The following is a 20,442-nucleotide window of genomic DNA, read 5'->3' as shown; positions in this document are numbered from 1 at the left end:
TGGGGCTCACCTGACGGCCAGGTTGAAGCAGTACGAGCAGAAGCGATGGCCGCACTGCGCCTGGACGGGCCGCCGCAGGATGTTGTGGCAGCAGTTGCACAGGTGCTTGTCCTCCAGCTTGTTGCCCAGGATCTTCTTGGGGAAGCCCGGCTTGTTGCTCTCCATGGACGACGGCGGCGACGGCTCCTGAGCGGCCATGCTGTCCGATCACACGTCCCGGTCACACCTGGAAGAGGACCCGCCGGTCATATAGGTGACTCTACAGTCTTGTCACATTACGTTTTTCCGCACACGTGGAGAAACAATGAAGAAACAATGGAGTCATAGCGAGCGCAACAGAGATTGGTGGCAGCAGCAGGTGGGGACACTAATCAGTAAACACAAACTTGTGTGTACGACGAGCACACTTAGCAACCGGAACACAAACAAAGTCCAAGCAGGCGCAAACAGAGTCTGGGTGGGCGCAAACAGAGGCTGTGTGGGCGCAAAACAGAGTCGTGGCGCGCACAAACAAAGTCGGGGCAGGTGCAAAGATAGTCAGCGCGGGTATAAGCAGAGACGGTGCGAGTCCAAACAAAGTCCAAGCAGGCACAAACAGAGTCTGGACGGGCGCAAACGAAGTCCAAGCGGGCGCAAACAGAGTCTGGACGGGCCGGGCGCAAACACAGACTGTGTGGGCACAAACAAAGTCTGCGTGGGCGCAATAAAGTCAGTGCGGGTACAAGCAGAGTCTGGGCGGGCGCAAACAGAGTCTGGGTGGGCGCAAACAGAGTCTGGGCGGGCGCAAACTGAGGCTGTGTGGGTGCAAACAAAGTCTGCGTTGGAGCAACAAAGTCAGTGCGGGTGCAAACAAAGTCCAAGCGGGCGCAAACAGAGTCGGGGTGGGCGCAAACAGAGTCTGGGCGGGCGCAAACAGAGTCTGGGCGGGCGCAAACAGAGTCTGGGCGGGCGCAAACAGAGGCTGTGTGGGTGCAAACAAAGTCTGCGTTGGAGCAACAAAGTCAGTGCGGGTGCAAACAAAGTCCAAGCGGGCGCAGAGTCTGGGCGGGCGCAAACAGAGTCTGGGCGGGCGCAAACAGAGTCTGGGCGGGCGCAAACAGAGGCTGTGTGGGTGCAAACAAAGTCTGCGTTGGAGCAACAAAGTCAGTGCGGGTGCAAACAAAGTCCAAGCGGGCGCAGAGTCTGGGCGGGCGCAAACAGAGTCTGGGCGGGCGCAAACAGAGTCTGGGCGGGCGCAAACAGAGTCTGGGCGGGCGCAAACAGAGTCTGGGCAGGCGCAAACAGAGTCGGGGTGGGCGCAAACAAAGTCTGCGTGGGCGCAACAAAGTCAGTGCGGGTGCAAACAAAGTCAACGCGAGCGCAAACAGAGTCTGGACAGGTGCAAACATAGTCGGGGCGGGCGCAAACTAAGTCTGCATAGGCGCATTAAAGTCAGTGCGGGCGCAAACAGAGTCCGGGCGGATGCAAACCGAGTCGGGGCGGGCGCAAACAGAGGCTGTGTGGGCGCAAACAAAGTCTGCGTTGGAGCAACAAAGTCAGTGCGGGTGCAAACAAAGTCCAAGCCGACGCAAACAGAGTCTGGGCAGGCGGAAACAGAGTCTGGGCAGGCGGAGACAGAGTCTGGGCGGGCGCAAACAGAGTCTGGGCGGGCGCAAACAGAGGCTGTGTGGGTGCAAACAAAGTCTGCGTTGGAGCAACAAAGTCAGTGCGGGTGCAAACAAAGTCCAAGCGGGCGCAAACAGAGTCTGGGCGGGCGCAAACAGAGTCTGGGCGGGCGCAAACAGAGTCGGGGTGGGCGCAAACAAAGTCTGCGTGGGCGCAACAAAGTCAGTGTGGGTGCAAACAAAGTCAACGCAGGCGCAAACAGAGTCTGGACGGGCGTAAACAGAGTCGGGGTGGGCGCAACAAAGTCAGTGCGGGTGCAAACAAAGTCAACACGGGCGCAAACAGAGTCTGGACAGGTGAAAACATAGTCGGGGCGGGCGCAAACTAAGTCTGCATAGGCGCAATAAAGTCAGTGCGGGTGCAAACAAAGTCCAAGCGGGCGCAAACAGAGTCTGGGCGGGCGCAAACCGAGTCGGGGCGGGCGCAAACAGAGGCTGTGTGGGCGCAAACAAAGTCTGCGTTGGAGCAACAAAGTCAGTGCGGGTGAAAACAAAGTCCAAGCCGGCGCAAACATAGTCTGGGCAGGCGGAAACAGAGTCTGGACGGGCGCAAACAGAGTCGGGGCGAGCGCAAAAAAAGTCTGCATGGGCGCAATAAAGTCAGTGCGGGTGCAAACAAAGTCCAAGCGGGCGCAAACAGAGTCTGGGCGGGCGCAAACCGAGTCGGAGCGGGCGCAAACAGAGGCTGTGTGGACGGAAACAAAGTCTGCGTTGGAGCAACAAAGTCAGTGCGGGTACAAACAAAGTCCAAGCCGGCGCAAACAGAGTCTGGGCAGGCGGAAACAAGAGTCTGGATGGGCGCAAACAGAGTCTGGACGGGCGCAAACAGAGTCGGGGCGAGCGCAAACAAAGTCTGCATGGGCGCAAACAGAGTCTGGGCAGGCGGAAACAGAGTCTGGACGGGCGCAAACAGAGTCTGGACGGGCGGAAACAGAGTCTGGACGGGCGCAAACAGAGTCTGGACGGGCGGAAACAGAGTCTGGACGAGCGCAAACAGAGTCTGGACGGGCGCAAACAGAGTCTGGACGGGCGCAAACTGAGTCTGGACGGGCGCAAACAGAGTCGGGGCGGGCGCAAACAGAGTCGGGGCGAGTGCAAAAAAAGTCTGCATGGGCGCAATAAAGTCAGTGCGGGTGCAAACAAAGTCCAAGCGGGCGCAAACAGAGTCTGGGCGGGTGCAAACCGAGTCGGAGCGGGCGCAAACAGAGGCTGTGTGGGTGCAAACAAAGTCTGCGTTGGAGCAACAAAGTCAGTGCGGGTGCAAACAAAGTCCAAGCGGGCGCAAACAGAGTCTGGGCGGGCGCAAACAGAGTCTGGGCGGGCGCAAACAGAGTCGGGGTGGGCGCAAACAAAGTCTGCGTGGGCACAACAAAGTCAGTGTGGGTGCAAACAAAGTCAACGCAGGCGCAAACAGAGTCTGGACGGGCGTAAACAGAGTCGGGGTGGGCGCAAACAAAGTCTGCGTGTGCGCAACAAAGTCAGTGCGGGTGCAAACACAGTCAGCGTGGTGCAAACACAGTCAGTCTGGGTGAAAACAGAGTCGGGGCGGGCGCAAACAAAGTCTGCATGGGCGCAATAAAGTCAGTGTGGGTGCAAACAAAGTCCAAGCGGGCGCAAACAGAGTCTGGGCGGGCGCAAACAGAGGCTGTGTGGACGCAAACAAAGTCTGCGTTGGCGCAACAAAGTCAGTGCGGGTGCAAACAAAGTTGACGTCGGTGCGAGTGCAAACAAAGACCACATGCATGCAGAGTCCTTTTTTACACGCACAGATTTTAGCAGCATTTAAACCAAACATTTTTGGCGTGTACTTAGCGTCAGTTGCTATGAAACAACTAAAACTAAGTAGCTAGTTGGTTATGCAAGCAGAAAAAAAAACTGCATGGAAAGATAAAAAAACATGTACATTTTCCATTTTGATGCTGAACCAAAGCAAATGTTGCGGTTAGGCATCAAACCAAGAAGAGTTTGTGAAGGACAGCAGGCAGCGTGCAGGTAAGATGATTTTTTCCAGTCCAAAACCACGGCACAAAACACAAAGGAGCGTGCAGCTGAAGAGCGCACGTGAAGCGCAGCAAACATAGCGCTCTTAGCATACCATGGAGTAAATCAACAGTCGCCGAGAATAAGACGTGTACAAAAAGGGGGTGTGATTAGTGGCGGCAGCAGGTGGGGACACTAATCAATAAACAGAAACCGGTGTGTATGATCAGCGCACCTAGCAACCAAAATTTGACTAAAGTTACATTTTTGACATAAGTTCTTAAAAACAACATGTTCTTGCCGCACATAGGATCTTTGACTAAAGTCACATTTTTGACATAGTTCCTTAGGACAGCATGTTATTGTCACATAAAGGATCTTTGACTAAAGTTACATTTTTGACATAGGTCCTTAAAAACAACATGTTCTTGTCACACATAGGATCTTTGACTACATAGGTCCTTAAAAACAACATGTTCTTGCCACACATAGGATCTTTGACTAAAGTTACATTTTTGACATAGGTCCTTAAAAACAACATGTTCTTGTTACACAAAGGATCTTTGACTAAAGTTCAATTTTTGACATAGGTCCTTAAAAACAACATGTTCTTGCCACACATAGGATCTTTGACTAAAGTTCAATTTTTGACATAGGTCCTTAAAAACAACATGTTCTTGTTACATAAAGGATCTTTGACTAAAGTTACATTTTTGATATAGGTCCTTAGGACAGCATGTTATTGTCACATAAAGGATCTTTGACTAAAGTTACATTTTTGACATAGGTCCTTAAAAACAACATGTTCTTGTTACATAAAGGATCTTTGACTAAAGTTACATTTTTGACATAGGTCCTTAAAAACAACATGTTCTTGTCACATAAAGGATCTTTGACTAAAGTTACATTTTTGACATAGGTCCTTAAAAACAACATGTTCTTGTCACATATAGGATCTTTGACTAAAGATACATTTTTGACATAGGTCCTTAAAAACAACATGTTCTTGTTACACAAAGGATCTTTGACTAAAGTTAAATTTTTGACATAGGTCCTTAGGACAGCATGTTCTTGCCACACATAGGATCTTTGACTAAAGTTAAATTTTTGACATACATCCTTAAAAACAACATGTTCTTGTCACTTAAAGGATATTTGACTAAAGTTACATTTTTGACATAGGTCCTTAAAAACAACATGTTCTTGTTACACAAAGGATCTTTGACTAAAGTTACATTTTTGACATAGGTCCTTAAAAACAACATGTTCTTGTTACACAAAGGATCTTTGACTAAAGTTAAATTTTTGACATAGGTCCTTAGGACAGCATGTTCTTGCCACACATAGGATCTTTGACTAAAGTTAAATTTTTGACATACATCCTTAAAAAACATGTTCTTGTCACTTAAAGGATCTTTGACTAAAGTTACATTTTTGACATAGGTCCTTAAAAACAACATGTTCTAGTTACATAAAGGATCTTTGACTAAAGTTACATTTTTGACATAGGTTCTTAAAAACAACATGTTCTTGCACATAGGATCTTTGACTAAAGTAAAATTTTTGACATAGGTCCTTAGGACAGCATGTTCTTGCCACACATAGGATCTTTGACTAAAGTTACATTTTTGACATAGGTCCTTAAAAACAACATGTTCTTGTCACATATAGGATCTTTGACTAAAGTTACATTTTTGACATAAGTCCTTAAAAACAACATGTTCTTGTCACATAAAGGATCTTTGACTAAAGTTACATTTTTGACATAGGTCCTTAAAAAACATGTTCTTGTCACTTAAAGGATCTTTGACTAAAGTTACATTTTTGACATAGGTCCTTAAAAACAACATGTTCTTGTTACATAAAGGATCTTTGACTAAAGTTACATTTTTGACATAGATCCTTAAAAACAACATGTTCTTGTCACTTAAAGGATCTTTGACTAAAGTTACATTTTTGACATAGGTCCTTAAAAACAACATGTTCTTGTCACATATAGGATCTTTGACTAAAGTTCCATTTTTGACATAGGTCCTTAAAAACAACATGTTCTTGTTACATAAAGGATCTTTGACTAAAGTTACATTTTTGACATAGGTCCTTAAAAAACATGTTCTTGTCACTTAAAGGATCTTTGACTAAAGTTACATTTTTGACATAGGTCCTTAGGACAGCATGTTCTTGCCACACATAGGATCTTTGACTAAAGTTACACTTTTGACATAGGTCCTTAAAAACAACATGTTCTTGTTACACAAAGGATCTTTGACTAAAGTTAAATTTTTGACATAGGTCCTTAAAAACAACATGTTCTTGTCACATATAGGATCTTTGACTAAAGTTACATTTTTGACATAGGTCCTTAAAAACAACATGTTCTTGTTACATAAAGGATCTTTGACTAAAGTTACATTTTTGACATAGGTCCTTAAAAACAACATGTTCTTGCCACACATAGGATCTTTGACTAAAGTTCCATTTTTGACATAGGTCCTTAAAAACAACATGTTCTTGTTACATAAAGGATCTTTGACTAAAGTTACATTTTTGACATAGGTCCTTAAAAACAACATGTTCTTGTCACATATAGGATCTTTGACTAAAGTTACATTTTTGACATAGGTCCTTAAAAACAACATGTTCTTGTTACATAAAGGATCTTTGACTAAAGTTACATTTTTGACATAGGTCCTTAAAAACAACATGTTCTTGTTACACAAAGGATCTTTGACTAAAGTTAAATTTTTGACATAGGTCCTTAGGACAGCATGTTCTTGCCACATAAAGGATCTTTGACTAAAGTTACATTTTTGACATAGGTCCTTAAAAACAACATGTTCTTGTCACACATAGGATCTTTGACTACATAGGTCCTTAAAAACAACATGTTCTTGCCACACATAGGATCTTTGACTAAAGTTACATTTTTGACATAGGTCCTTAAAAACAACATGTTCTTGTTACACAAAGGATCTTTGACTAAAGTTCAATTTTTGACATAGGTCCTTAAAAACAACATGTTCTTGCCACACATAGGATCTTTGACTAAAGTTCAATTTTTGACATAGGTCCTTAAAAACAACATGTTCTTGTTACATAAAGGATCTTTGACTAAAGTTACATTTTTGATATAGGTCCTTAGGACAGCATGTTATTGTCACATAAAGGATCTTTGACTAAAGTTACATTTTTGACATAGGTCCTTAAAAACAACATGTTCTTGTTACATAAAGGATCTTTGACTAAAGTTACATTTTTGACATAGGTCCTTAAAAACAACATGTTCTTGTCACATAAAGGATCTTTGACTAAAGTTACATTTTTGACATAGGTCCTTAAAAACAACATGTTCTTGTCACATAAAGGATCTTTGACTAAAGTTACATTTTTGACATAGGTCCTTAAAAACAACATGTTCTTGTCACATATAGGATCTTTGACTAAAGTTAAATTTTTGACATAGGTCCTTAAAAACAACATGTTCTTGCCACATAAAGGATCTTTGACTAAAGTAACATTTTTGACATAGGTCCTTAGGACAGCATGTTCTTGCCACATAAAGGATCTTTGACTAAAGTTACATTTTTGACATAGGTCCTTAGGACAGCATGTTATTGTCACATAAAGGATCTTTGACTAAAGTTACATTTTTGACATAGGTCCTTAAAAACAACATGTTCTTGTCACATAAAGGATCTTTGACTAAAGTTACATTTTTGACATAGGTCCTTAAAAACATGTTCTTGTTACATAAAGGATCTTTGACTAAAGTTAAATTTTTGACATACGTCCTTAGGACAGCATGTTATTGTCACATAAAGGATCTTTGACTAAAGTTACATTTTTGACATAGGTCCTTAAAAACAACATGTTCTTGTTACATAAAGGATCTTTGACTAAAGTTGCATTTTTTGAAATAGGTCCTTAAAAACAGCATGTTCTTGTCACATAAAGGATTTTTGACTAAAGTTACATTTTTGACAAAGGTCCTTAAAAACAACATGTTCTTGCCACATAAAGGATCTTTGACTAAAGTTACATTTTTGACATAGGTCCTTAGGACAGCATGTTCTTGCCACATAAAGGATCTTTGACTAAAGTTACATTTTTGACATAGGTCCTTAGGACAGCATGTTCTTGCCACATAAAGGATCTTTGACTAAAGTTACATTTTTGACATAGGTCCTTAGGACAGCATGTTATTGTCACATAAAGGATCTTTGACTAAAGTTACATTTTTGACATAGGTCCTTAGGACAGCATGTTATTGTCACATAAAGGATCTTTGACTAAAGTTACATTTTTGACATAGGTCCTTAAAAACAACATGTTCTTGTCACATAAAGGATCTTTGACTAAAGTTACATTTTTGACATAGGTCCTTAAAAACATGTTCTTGTTACATAAAGGATCTTTGACTAAAGTTAAATTTTTGACATACGTCCTTAGGACAGCATGTTATTGTCACATAAAGGATCTTTGACTAAAGTTACATTTTTGACATAGGTCCTTAAAAACAACATGTTCTTGTTACATAAAGGATCTTTGACTAAAGTTGCATTTTTTGAAATAGGTCCTTAAAAACAGCATGTTCTTGTCACATAAAGGATTTTTGACTAAAGTTACATTTTTGACAAAGGTCCTTAAAAACAACATGTTCTTGCCACATAAAGGATCTTTGACTAAAGTTACATTTTTGACATAGGTCCTTAGGACAGCATGTTCTTGCCACATAAAGGATCTTTGACTAAAGTTACATTTTTGACATAGGTCCTTAAAAACAACATGTTCTTGTCACATAAAGGATCTTTGACTAAAGTTACATTTTTGACATAGGTCCTTAAAAACATGTTCTTCTTACACAAAGGATCTTTGACTAAAGTTACATTTTTGACATAGGTCCTTAGGACAGCATGTTCTTGCCACACATAGGATCTTTGACTAAAGTTACATTTTTGACATAGGTCCTTAAAAACAACATGTTGTCACATAAAGGATCTTTGACTAAAGTTACATTTTTGACATAGGTCCTTAAAAACAACATGTTCTTGTCACATAAAGGATCTTTGACTAAAGTTACATTTTTGAAATACGTCCTTAAAAAAGATGTTCTTGTCACTTAAAGGATCTTTGACTAAAGTTACATTTTTTAAATAGGTCCCTAAAAACAACATGTTCTTGTTACATAAAGAATCTTTGACTAAAGTTACATTTTTGACATAGGTCCTTAAAAACATGTTCTTCTTACACAAAGGATCTTTGACTAAAGTTAAATTTTTGACATAGGTCCTTAGGACAGCATGTTCTTGCCACACATAGGATCTTTGACTAAAGTTACATTTTTGACATAGGTCCTTAAAAACAACATGTTCTTGTCACATAAAGGATCTTTGACTAAAGTTACATTTTTGACATAGGTCCTTAGGACAGCATGTTCTTGTCACATAAAGGATCTTTGACTAAAGTTAAATTTTTGACATAGGTCCTTAAGACAGCATGTTATTGTCACATAAAGGATCTTTGACTAAAGTTACATTTTTGACATAGGTCCTTAAAAACAACATGTTCTTGCCGCATTTAGGATCTTTGACTAAAGTTAAATTTTTGACATAGGTCCTTAAAAACAGCATGTTCTTGTCACATAAAGGATCTTTGACTAAAGTTGCATTTTTTGAAATAGCTCCTTAAAAACAACATGTTTTTGTCACATAAAGGATCTTTGACTGACATTACATCTTTTAAACAGGTCCTTAAAACAGCAGCATGTTCTTGTCACATAAAGGATCTTTGACTAACATTCCAGAATGTAAACAAAGGACGGAACATAACAAAAACATGACTTAAGACCCAGGTCGTGACACCAAATCTGGTTCACAATCATTCGAAGCACTTTTCACAATTAAAGCTTCGCTTGTTGTCATTTTTGTTGGTGGAATGTGAAGACAGAAACTATAGGCGAGGTAAGCAGACTCAAAACTATTTTTTTTTTGCTGGTTCACTTCTTTTTACACCTGCGTGACAATTAAGAACACTAGTAAACCTGATCCTTCGTTAGAACGTCGGAGAGTCCATAAGGCTGGACGGATCCAAAGCCCCCCCCCAGTGTGGTGTGTAAATTCAAATTAAAGCATACCATGGACTAAATCAACAGTCGCCGAGAATGAGACGTGTACAAAAAGGGGGCGTGATTAGTGGCTGCAGCAGGTGGGGACACTAACCAATAAACAGAAACCGGTGTGTATGATCAGCGCACCTAGCAACCAAAATTTGACTAAAGTTACATTTTTGACATAGGTCCTTAAAAAACATGTTCTTGTCACTTAAAGGATCTTTGACTAAAGTTACATTTTTGACATAGGTCATTAAAAACAACACGTTCTTGTTACATAAAGAATCTTTGACTCAAGTTACATTTTTGACATAGGTCCTTAGGACAGCATGTTATTGTCACATAAATGATCTTTGACTAAAGTTACATTTTTGACATAGGTCATTAAAAACAACATGTTCTTGTTACATAAAGGATCTTTGACTAAAGATACACTTTTGACATAGGTCCTTAAAAACAACATGTTCTTGCTGCACATAGGATCTTTGACTAAAGTTAAAATTTTGACATAGATCCTTCGGACAGCATGTTATTGTCACATAAATTATCTTTGACTAAAGTTACATTTTTGACATAGGTCCTTAAAAACATGTTCTTCTTACACAAAGGATCTTTGACTAAAGTTACATTTTTGACATAGGTCCTTAAAAAACATGTTCTTGTCACTTAAAGGATCTTTGACTAAAGTTACATTTTTGACATAGGTCCTTAAAAACAACATGTTCTTGTTACATAAAGGATCTTTGACTAAAGTTACATTTTTGACATAGGTCCTTAAAAACAACATGTTTTTGTCTTATAAAGGATCTTTGACTGACATTACATTTTTTAAACAGGTCCTTAAAACAGCAGCATGTTCTTGTCATATAAAGGATCTTTGACTAAAGTTACATTTTTGACATAGGTCCTTAAAAACAACATGTTCTTGTTACATAAAGGATCTTTGACTAAAGTTACATTTTTGACATAGGTCCTTAAAAACAACATGTTCTTGTCACAGATAGGATCTTTGACTAAAGTTACATTTTTGACATAGGTCCTTAAAAACAGCATGTTCTTGCTGCACATAGGATCTTTGACTAAAGTTACATTTTTGACATAGGACCTTAGGACAGCATGTTCTTGTCACATAAAGGATCTTTGACTAAAGTTACATTTTTGAAATACGTCCTTAAAAAAGATGTTCTTGTCACTTAAAGGATCTTTGACTAAAGTTACATTTTTTAAATAGGTCCCTAAAAACAACATGTTCTTGTTACATAAAGAATCTTTGACTAAAGTTACATTTTTGACATAGGTCCTTAAAAACATGTTCTTCTTACACAAAGGATCTTTGACTAAAGTTACATTTTTGACATAGGTCCTTAGGACAGCATGTTCTTGCCACACATAGGATCTTTGACTAAAGTTACATTTTTGACATAGGTCCTTAAAAACAACATGTTTTTGTCACATAAAGGATCTTTGACTGACATTACATCTTTTAAACAGGTCCTTAAAACAGCAGCATGTTCTTGTCATATAAAAGATCTTTGACGAAGATTCCAATTTTGAAAAAAAGTCAGGCAGCATGTCCTTGTCATATAAAGGATCTTTGACTAACATTCCAGAATGTAAACAAAGGACGGAACAGAACAAAAACATGACTTAAGACCCAGGTCGTGACACCAAATCTGGTTCACAATCATTCGAAGCACTTTTCACAATTAAAGCTTCGCTTGTTGTCATTTTTGTTGGTGGAATGTGAAGACAGAAACTATAGGCGAGGTAAGCAGACTCAAAACTATTTTTTTTTGCTGGTTCACTTCTTTTTACACCTGCGTGACAATTAAGAACACTAGTAAACCTGATCCTTCGTTAGAACGTCAGAGAGTCCATAAGGCTGGACGGATCCAAAAACCCCCCCCCCCCCCCCCCCCCCCTAGTGTGGTGTGTAAATTCAAAATAAAGCATACCATGGAGTAAATCAACAGTCGCCGAGAATGAGACGTGTACAAAAAGGGGGCGTGATTAGTGGCTGCAGCAGGTGGGGACACTAACCAATAAACAGAAACCGGTGTGTATGATCAGCACACCTAGCAACCAAAATTTGACTAAAGTTACATTTTTGACATAGGTCCTTAAAAACATGTTCTTGCCACACATAGGATCTTTGACTAAAGTTACATTTTTGACATAGGTCCTTAGGACAGCATGTTATTGTCACATCAAGGATCTTTGACTAAAGTTACACTTTTGACATAGGTCCTTAAAAACAACATGTTCTTGTTACATAAAGGATCTTTGACTAAAGTAAAATTTTTGACATAGGTCCTTAGGACAGCATGTTCTTGTCACACATAGGATCTTTGACTAAATTTACATTTTTGACATAGGTCCTTAAAAACAACATGTTCTTTTTACATAAAGAATCTTTGACTAAAGTTACATTTTTGACATAGGTTCTTAAAAACAACATGTTCTTGTTACATAAAGGATCTTTGACTAAAGTTGCATTTTTTGAAATAGGTCCTTAAAAACAAGATGTTTTTGTCACATAAAGGATCTTTGACTAAAGTTACATTTTTGACATAGGTCCTTAAAAACAACATGTTCTTGTTACATAAAGGATCTTTGACTAAAGTTACATTTTTGACATAGGTCCTTAGGACAGCATGTTATTGTCACATAAAGGATCTTTGACTAAAGTTACATTTTTGACATAGGTCCTTAAAAAAAACATGTTCTTGTTACACAAAGGATCTTTGACTAAAGTTACATTTTTGACATAGGTCCTTAAAAACAACATGTTCTTGTCACATATAGGATCTTTGACTAAAGTTACATTTTTGACATAGGTCCTTAGGACAGCATGTTCTTGTCACATAAAGGATCTTTGACTAAAGTTACATTTTTGACATAGGTCCTTAAAAACAACATGTTCTTGTCACAGATAGGATCTTTGACTAAAGTTACATTTTTGACATAGGTCCTTAAAAACAGCATGTTCTTGCTGCACATAGGATCTTTGACTAAAGTTACATTTTTGACATAGGACCTTAGGACAGCATGTTCTTGTCACATAAAGGATCTTTGACTAAAGTTACATTTTTGAAATACGTCCTTAAAAAAGATGTTCTTGTCACTTAAAGGATCTTTGACTAAAGTTACATTTTTTAAATAGGTCCCTAAAAACAACATGTTCTTGTTACATAAAGAATCTTTGACTAAAGTTACATTTTTGACATAGGTCCTTAAAAACATGTTCTTCTTACACAAAGGATCTTTGACTAAAGTTAAATTTTTGACATAGGTCCTTAGGACAGCATGTTCTTGCCACACATAGGATCTTTGACTAAAGTTACATTTTTGACATAGGTCCTTAAAAACAACATGTTGTTGTCACATAAAGGATCTTTGACTAAAGTTACATTTTTGACATAGGTCCTTAAAAACAACATGTTCTTGTCACATAAAGGATCTTTGACTAAAGTTACATTTTTTAAATAGGTCCCTAAAAACAACATGTTCTAGTTACATAAAGAATCTTTGACTAAAGTTACATTTTTGACATAGGTCCTTAAAAACATGTTCTTCTTACACATAGGATCTTTGACTAAAGTTACATTTTTGACATAGGTCCTTAAAAACAACATGTTGTTGTCACATAAAGGATCTTTGACTAAAGTTACATTTTTGACATAGGTCCTTAAAAACAACATGTTCTTGTCACATAAAGGATCTTTGACTAAAGTTACATTTTTTAAATAGGTCCCTAAAAACAACATGTTCTAGTTACATAAAGAATCTTTGACTAAAGTTACATTTTTGACATAGGTCCTTAAAAACATGTTCTTCTTACACAAAGGATCTTTGACTAAAGTTACATTTTTGACATAGGTCCTTAGGACAGCATGTTCTTGCCACACATAGGATCTTTGACTAAAGTTACATTTTTGACATAGGTCCTTAAAAACAACATGTTGTTGTCACATAAAGGATCTTTGACTAAAGTTACATTTTTGACATAGGTCCTTAAAAACAACATGTTCTTGTCACATATAGGATCTTTGACTAAAGTTACATTTTTGACATAGGTCCTTAAAAACAACATGTTCTTGTTACATAAAGGATCTTTGACTAAAGTTACATTTTTGACATAGGTCCTTAAAAACAACATGTTCTTGTCACATAAAGGATCTTTGACTAAAGTTACATTTTTTGACATAGGTCCTTAGGACAGCATGTTATTGTCACATAAAGGATCTTTGACTAAAGTTACATTTTTGACATAGGACCTTAAAAACAACATGTTCTTGTTACATAAAGGATCTTTGACTAAAGTTTACATTTTTGACATAGGTCCTTAAAAACAACATGTTCTTGTTACATAAAGGATCTTTGATTAAAGTTACATTTTTGACATAGGTCCTTAGGACAGCATGTTATTGTCACATCAAGGATCTTTGACTAAAGTTACACTTTTGACATAGGTCCTTAAAAACAACATGTTCTTGCTGCACATAGGATCTTTGACTAAAGTAAAATTTTTGACATAGGTCCTTAGGACAGCATGTTCTTGTCACACATAGGATCTTTAACTAAATTTACATTTTTGACATAGGTCCTTAAAAACAACATGTTCTTGTTACATAAAGGATCTTTGACTAAAGTTGCATTTTTTGAAATAGGTCCTTAAAAACAAGATGTTTTTGTCATATAAAGGATCTTTGACTGACATTACATCTTTTAAACAGGTCCTTAAAACAGCAGCATGTTCTTGTCACATAAAGGATCTTTGACTAAAGTTACATTTTTGACATAGGTCCTTAAAAACAACATGTTCTTGTCACATAAAGGATCTTTGACTAAAGTTACATTTTTGACATAGGTCCTTAGGACAGCATGTTCTTGCCACATAAAGGATCTTTGACTAAAGTTACATTTTTGACATAGGTCCTTAAAAACAACATGTTTTTGTCACATAAAGGATCTTTGACTGACATTACATTTTTTAAACAGGTCCTTAAAAACAGCAGCATGTTCTTGTCATATAAAGGATCTTTGACTAACATTCCATTTTTGAAATAGGTCCCTAAAAACAGCAGCATGTTCTTGCCATATAAAAGATCTTTGACGAAGATTCCAATTTTGAAAAAAGTCAGGCAGCATGTCCTTGTCATATAAAGGATCTTTGACTAACATTCCATTTTTAATCAGGTCCTTAAAAACAGTAGCATAAAGGATCTTTGACTAACATTCCAGAATGTAAACAAAGGACGGAACAGAACAAAAACATGACTTAAGACCCAGGTCGTGACACCAAATCTGGTTCACAATCATTCGAAGCACTTTTCACAATTAAAGCTTCGCTTGTTGTCATTTTTTTTGGTGGAATGTGAAGACAGAAACTATAGGCGAGGTAAGCAGACTCAAAACTATTTTTTTTGCTGGTTCATTTCTTTTTACACCTGCGTGACAATTAAGAACACTAGTAAACCTGATCCTTCGTTAGAACGTCAGAGAGTCCATAAGGCTGGACAGCATGTTCTTGTCACACATAGGATCTTTGACTAAATTTACATTTTTGACATAGGTCCTTAAAAACAACATGTTCTTGTTACATAAAGAATCTTTGACTAAAGTTACATTTTTGACAAAGGTTCTTAAAAACAACATGTTCTTGTTACATAAAGGATCTTTGACTAAAGTTGCATTTTTTGAAATAGGTCCTTAAAAACAACATGTTTTTGTCACATAAAGGATCTTTGACTGACATTACATCTTTTAAACAGGTCCTTAAAACAGCAGCATGTTCTTGTCATATAAAGGATCTTTGACTAAAGTTACATTTTTGACATTGGTTCTTAAAAACAACATGTTCTTGTTACATAAAGGATCTTTGACTAAAGTTGCATTTTTTGAAATAGGTCCTTAAAAACAAGATGTTTTTGTCACATAAAGGATCTTTGACTGACATTACATCTTTTAAACAGGTCCTTAAAACAGCAGCATGTTCTTGTCATATAAAGGATCTTTGACTAAAGTTACATTTTTGACATAGGTCCTTAAAAACAACATGTTCTTGTTACATAAAGGATCTTTGACTAAAGTTGCATTTTTTGAAATAGGTCCTTAAAAACAAGATGTTTTTGTCACATAAAGGATCTTTGACTGACATTACATCTTTTAAACAGGTCCTTAAAACAGCAGCATGTTCTTGTCATATAAAGGATCTTTGACTAAATTTACATTTTTGACATAGGTCCTTAAAAACAACATGTTCTTGTTACATAAAGGATCTTTGACTAAAGTTGCATTTTTTGAAATAGGTCCTTAAAAACAACATGTTTTTGTCACATAAAGGATCTTTGACTGACATTACATCTTTTAAACAGGTCCTTAAAACAGCAACATGTTCTTGTCATATAAAGGATCTTTGACTAAAGTTACATTTTTGACATAGGTCCTTAAAAACAACATGTTCTTGCTGCACATAGGATCTTTGAATAAAGTTACATTTTTGACATAGGTCCTTCGGGCAGCATGTTCTTGTCACATAAAGGATCTTTGACTAAAGTTCCATTTTTGACATAGGTCCTTAAAAACAACATGTTCTTGTTACATAAAGGATCTTTGACTAAAGTTACATTTTTGACATAGTTCCTTAGGACAGCATGTTATTGTCACATAAAGGATCTTTGACTAAAGTTACATTTTTGACATAGGTCCTTAAAAACAACATGTTCTTGTTACACAAAGGATCTTTGACTAAAGTTACATTTTTGACATAGGTCCTTAAAAACAACATGTTCTTGTCACATATAGGATCTTTGACTAAAGTTACATTTTTGACATAGGTCCTTAGGACAGCATGTTCTTGTCACATAAAGGATCTTTGACTAAAGTTACATTTTTGACATAGGTCCTTAAAAACAACATGTTCTTGTCACAGATAGGATCTTTGACTAAAGTTACATTTTTGACATAGGTCCTTAAAAACAGCATGTTCTTGCTGCACATAGGATCTTTGACTAAAGTTACATTTTTGACATAGGTCCTTAGGACAGCATGTTCTTGTCACATAAAGGATCTTTGACTAAAGTTACATTTTTGACATAGGACCTTAAAAACAACATGTTCTTGTTACATAAAGGATCTTTGACTAAAGTTTACATTTTTGACATAGGTCCTTAAAAACAACATGTTCTTGTTACATAAAGGATCTTTGATTAAAGTTACATTTTGGACATAGGTCCTTAAAAACAGCATGTTCTTGTCACATAAAGGATCTTTGACTAAAGTTACATTTTTGACATAGGTCCTTAAAAACATGTTCTTGTTACATAAAGGATCTTTGACTAAAGTTAAATTTTTGACATACGTCCTTAGGACAGCATGTTATTGTCACATAAAGGATCTTTGACTAAAGTTACATTTTTGACATAGGTCCTTAAAAACAACATGTTCTTGTTACATAAAGGATCTTTGACTAAAGTTCCATTTTTGACATAGGTCCTTAAAAACAACATGTTTTTGTCTTATAAAGGATCTTTGACTGACATCACATTTTTTAAACAGGTCCTTAAAACAGCAGCATGTTCTTGTCATATAAAGGATCTTTGACTCACATTAAATTTTTGAAATAGGTCCCTAAAAAGATCTTTGACGAAGATTCCAATTTTGAAAAAAGTCAGGCAGCATGTCCTTGTCATATAAAGGATCTTTGACTAACATTCCATTTTTAAGCAGGTCCTTAAAAACAGCAGCATGTCCTTGTCATATAAAGGATCTTTGACTAACATTCCAGAATGTAAACAAAGGACGGAACATAACAAAAACATGACTTAAGACCCAGGTCGTGACACCAAATCTGGTTCACAATCATTCGAAGCACTTTTCACAATTAAAGCTTCGCTTGTTGTCATTTTTTTTGGTGGAATGTGAAGACAGAAACTATAGGCGAGGTAAGCAGACTCAAAACTATTTTTTTTTGCTGGTTCACTTCTTTTTACACCTGCGTGACAATTAAGAACACTAGTAAACCTGATCCTTCGTTAGGACGTCGGAGAGTCCATAAGGCTGGACCGATCCAAAGCCCCCCCCCCCCCCTAGTGTGGTGTGTAAATTCAAAATAAAGCATACCATGGAGTAAATCAACAGTCGCCGAGAATGAGACGTGTACAAAAAGGGGGCGTGATTAGTGGCTGCAGCAGGTGGGGACACTAACCAATAAACAGAAACCGGTGTGTATGATCAGCACACCTAGCAACCAAAATTTGACTAAAGTTACATTTTTGACATAGGTCCTTAAAAACAACATGTTCTTGTTACATAAAGGATCTTTGACTAAAGTTACATTTTTGACATAGGTCCTTAAAAACAACATGTTCTTGTCACATAAAGGATCTTTGACTAAAGTTACATGTTTGACATAGATCCTTAAAAACATGTTCTTGTCACTTAAAGGATCTTTGACCAAAGTTCCATTTTTGACATAGATCCTTAAAAACAACATGTTCTTGTTACATAAAGAATCTTTGACTAAAGTTACATTTTTGACATAGGTCCGTAAAAACAACATGTTCTTGTTACACAAAGGATCTTTGACTAAAGTTAAATTTTTGACATAGGTCCTTAGGACAGCATGTTCTTGCCACACATAGGATCTTTGACTAAAGTTACATTTTTGACATAGGTCCTTAAAAACAACATGTTCTTGTCACATAAAGGATCTTTGACTAAAGTTACATGTTTGACATAGATCCTTAAAAACATGTTCTTGTCACTTAAAGGATATTTGACCAAAGTTCCATTTTTGACATAGATCCTTAAAAACAACATGTTCTTGTTACATAAAGAATCTTTGACTAAAGTTACATTTTTGACATAGGTCCGTAAAAACAACATGTTCTTGTTACACAAAGGATCTTTGACTAAAGTTAAATTTTTGACATAGGTCCTTAGGACAGCATGTTCTTGCCACACATAGGATCTTTGACTAAAGTTACATTTTTGACATAGGTCCTTAAAAACAACACGTTCTTGTCACATAAAGGATCTTTATCTAAAGTTACATGTTTGACATAGATCCTTAAAAACATGTTCTTGTCACTTAAAGGATCTTTGACCAAAGTTCCATTTTTTAAATAGGTCCTTAAAAACAACATGTTCTTGTTACATAAAGAATCTTTGACTAAAGTTAAATTTTTGACATAGGTCCTTAAAAACATCTTCTTACACAAAGGATCTTTGACTAAAGTTAAATTTTTGACATAGGTCCTTAAAAACAACATGTTCTTGTCACATAAAGGATCTTTGACTGACATCACATCTTTTAAACAGGTCCTTAAAACAGCAGCATGTTCTTGTCATATAAAGGATCTTTGACTCACATTACATTTTTGAAATAGGTCCCTAAAAACAGCAGCATGTTCTTGTCACATAAAGGATCTTTGACGAAGATTCCAATTTTGAAAAAAGTCAGGCAGCATGTCCTTGTCATATAAAGGATCTTTGACTAACATTCCAGAATGTAAACAAAGGACGGAACATAACAAAAACATGACTTAAGACCCAGGTCGTGACACCAAATCTGGTTCACAATCATTCGAAGCACTTTTCACAATTAAAGCTTCGCTTGTTGTCATTTTTTCTGGTGGAATGTGAAGACAGAAACTATAGGCGAGGTAAGCAGACTCAAAACTATTTTTCTTGCTGGTTCACTTCTTTTTACACCTGCGTGACAATTAAGAACACTAGTAAACCTGATCCTTCATTAGAACGTCGGAGAGTCCATAAGGCTGGACCCCCCCCCCCCCTAGTGTGGTGTGTAAATTCAAAATAAAGATGGAGGAAGCGTCTTCCTTCTTTCTTTTTGAAAGCGGGCGCCCTGCATCCGGGCGTGACCCCCACCTCGCGTCCCGTCCTCGGGTGGGCCGGCTTGAGGCCCCGCAGCCTTTTGTTTACATCCGGAGCCGCTGGTTCCTCGCGCGCAGCCATTGTCTCCTTGTTGCTAAGCCATCAGCATCCTCGGAGTCAGAAGTGCTACCAAGGCCACGCCCCTTTTTCCATCATCCAGCACAAGAAGCCCGAGAGCGATCATCGCGAGGAGGGGGAAAAAAGAAAAAAAAAAGGCGCCACGACGAGTCGCGACTTACCCGGTCCTAGTTCGCGCGGCGCCGAGCCGTCATTGTCAGCGCGGAGACGGGGAGATTCACATGTGCGTGGACGGAGAGTCCCCCGCCACACGACACGGACGGGCTCTCCTGTTGTTGTCCAGCATCGCCATTGCTCGCTCTCTCTCTCGCCGACGGGGCCGTGACGTCACGGGATGGGCGGGACCCGCACGCCGCTCGGCAAGCGCGCACGCACGGGCGGGGGCGCGCACACAAAAGGCATCATTTGACACTTTTAAGCCCCGCCTACTTTAACGGGCTCATTTGCATGTTTTTAAGAGCGATTCTTTGCAGCTGACGTGGAGAATGTGGCGGAAATGGCGTTGCTCACATGCAGTTATCTTTATTGTCCACCAGATGGTGGTGTTGCTCACGAAAAGTGCTTTTACGTCATTCAACTGGAACGTAAAGGAACGAGAGTTCAGATTAAAACTTGGCAGATAGCAAAGTTCTTAAAAACAGCAGCATGTTCTTGCCACACATAGGATCTTTGACTAAAGTTACATTTTTGACATAGATCCTTAAAAACAAC

At 38.2% G+C, this 20,442-nt stretch overlaps 1 protein-coding gene across 3 annotated transcripts in view; it reads right to left on the bottom strand.

Annotated features, from left to right (window-relative positions):
* LOC133610163 (TNF receptor-associated factor 2) overlaps positions 1-20,033 on the bottom strand; it is a 39,630-nt gene extending 19,597 nt beyond the window's left edge. For all 3 annotated transcript variants that reach the window (XM_072914165.1, XM_072914166.1, XM_072914167.1), the window contains exons 1-2: positions 19,893-20,033; positions 11-226 (exon numbers count right to left, since the gene is read on the bottom strand). In XM_072914165.1, the coding sequence (XP_072770266.1) occupies positions 11-198 (188 nt within the window). In that variant the 5' untranslated portion in view covers positions 199-226; positions 19,893-20,033. The remainder of the gene's footprint in view (positions 1-10; positions 227-19,892) is intronic.
* Between the last annotated feature and the right edge of the window lie 409 nt (positions 20,034-20,442).

This window comes from Nerophis lumbriciformis, linkage group LG11 (assembly GCF_033978685.3).
Source record: "Nerophis lumbriciformis linkage group LG11, RoL_Nlum_v2.1, whole genome shotgun sequence".
Classification (NCBI taxonomy): domain Eukaryota; kingdom Metazoa; phylum Chordata; class Actinopteri; order Syngnathiformes; family Syngnathidae; genus Nerophis; species Nerophis lumbriciformis.
The sequence above is the reverse complement of the archived record's forward strand: the minus strand, read 5'-3'. Positions and strand labels throughout refer to the sequence as shown.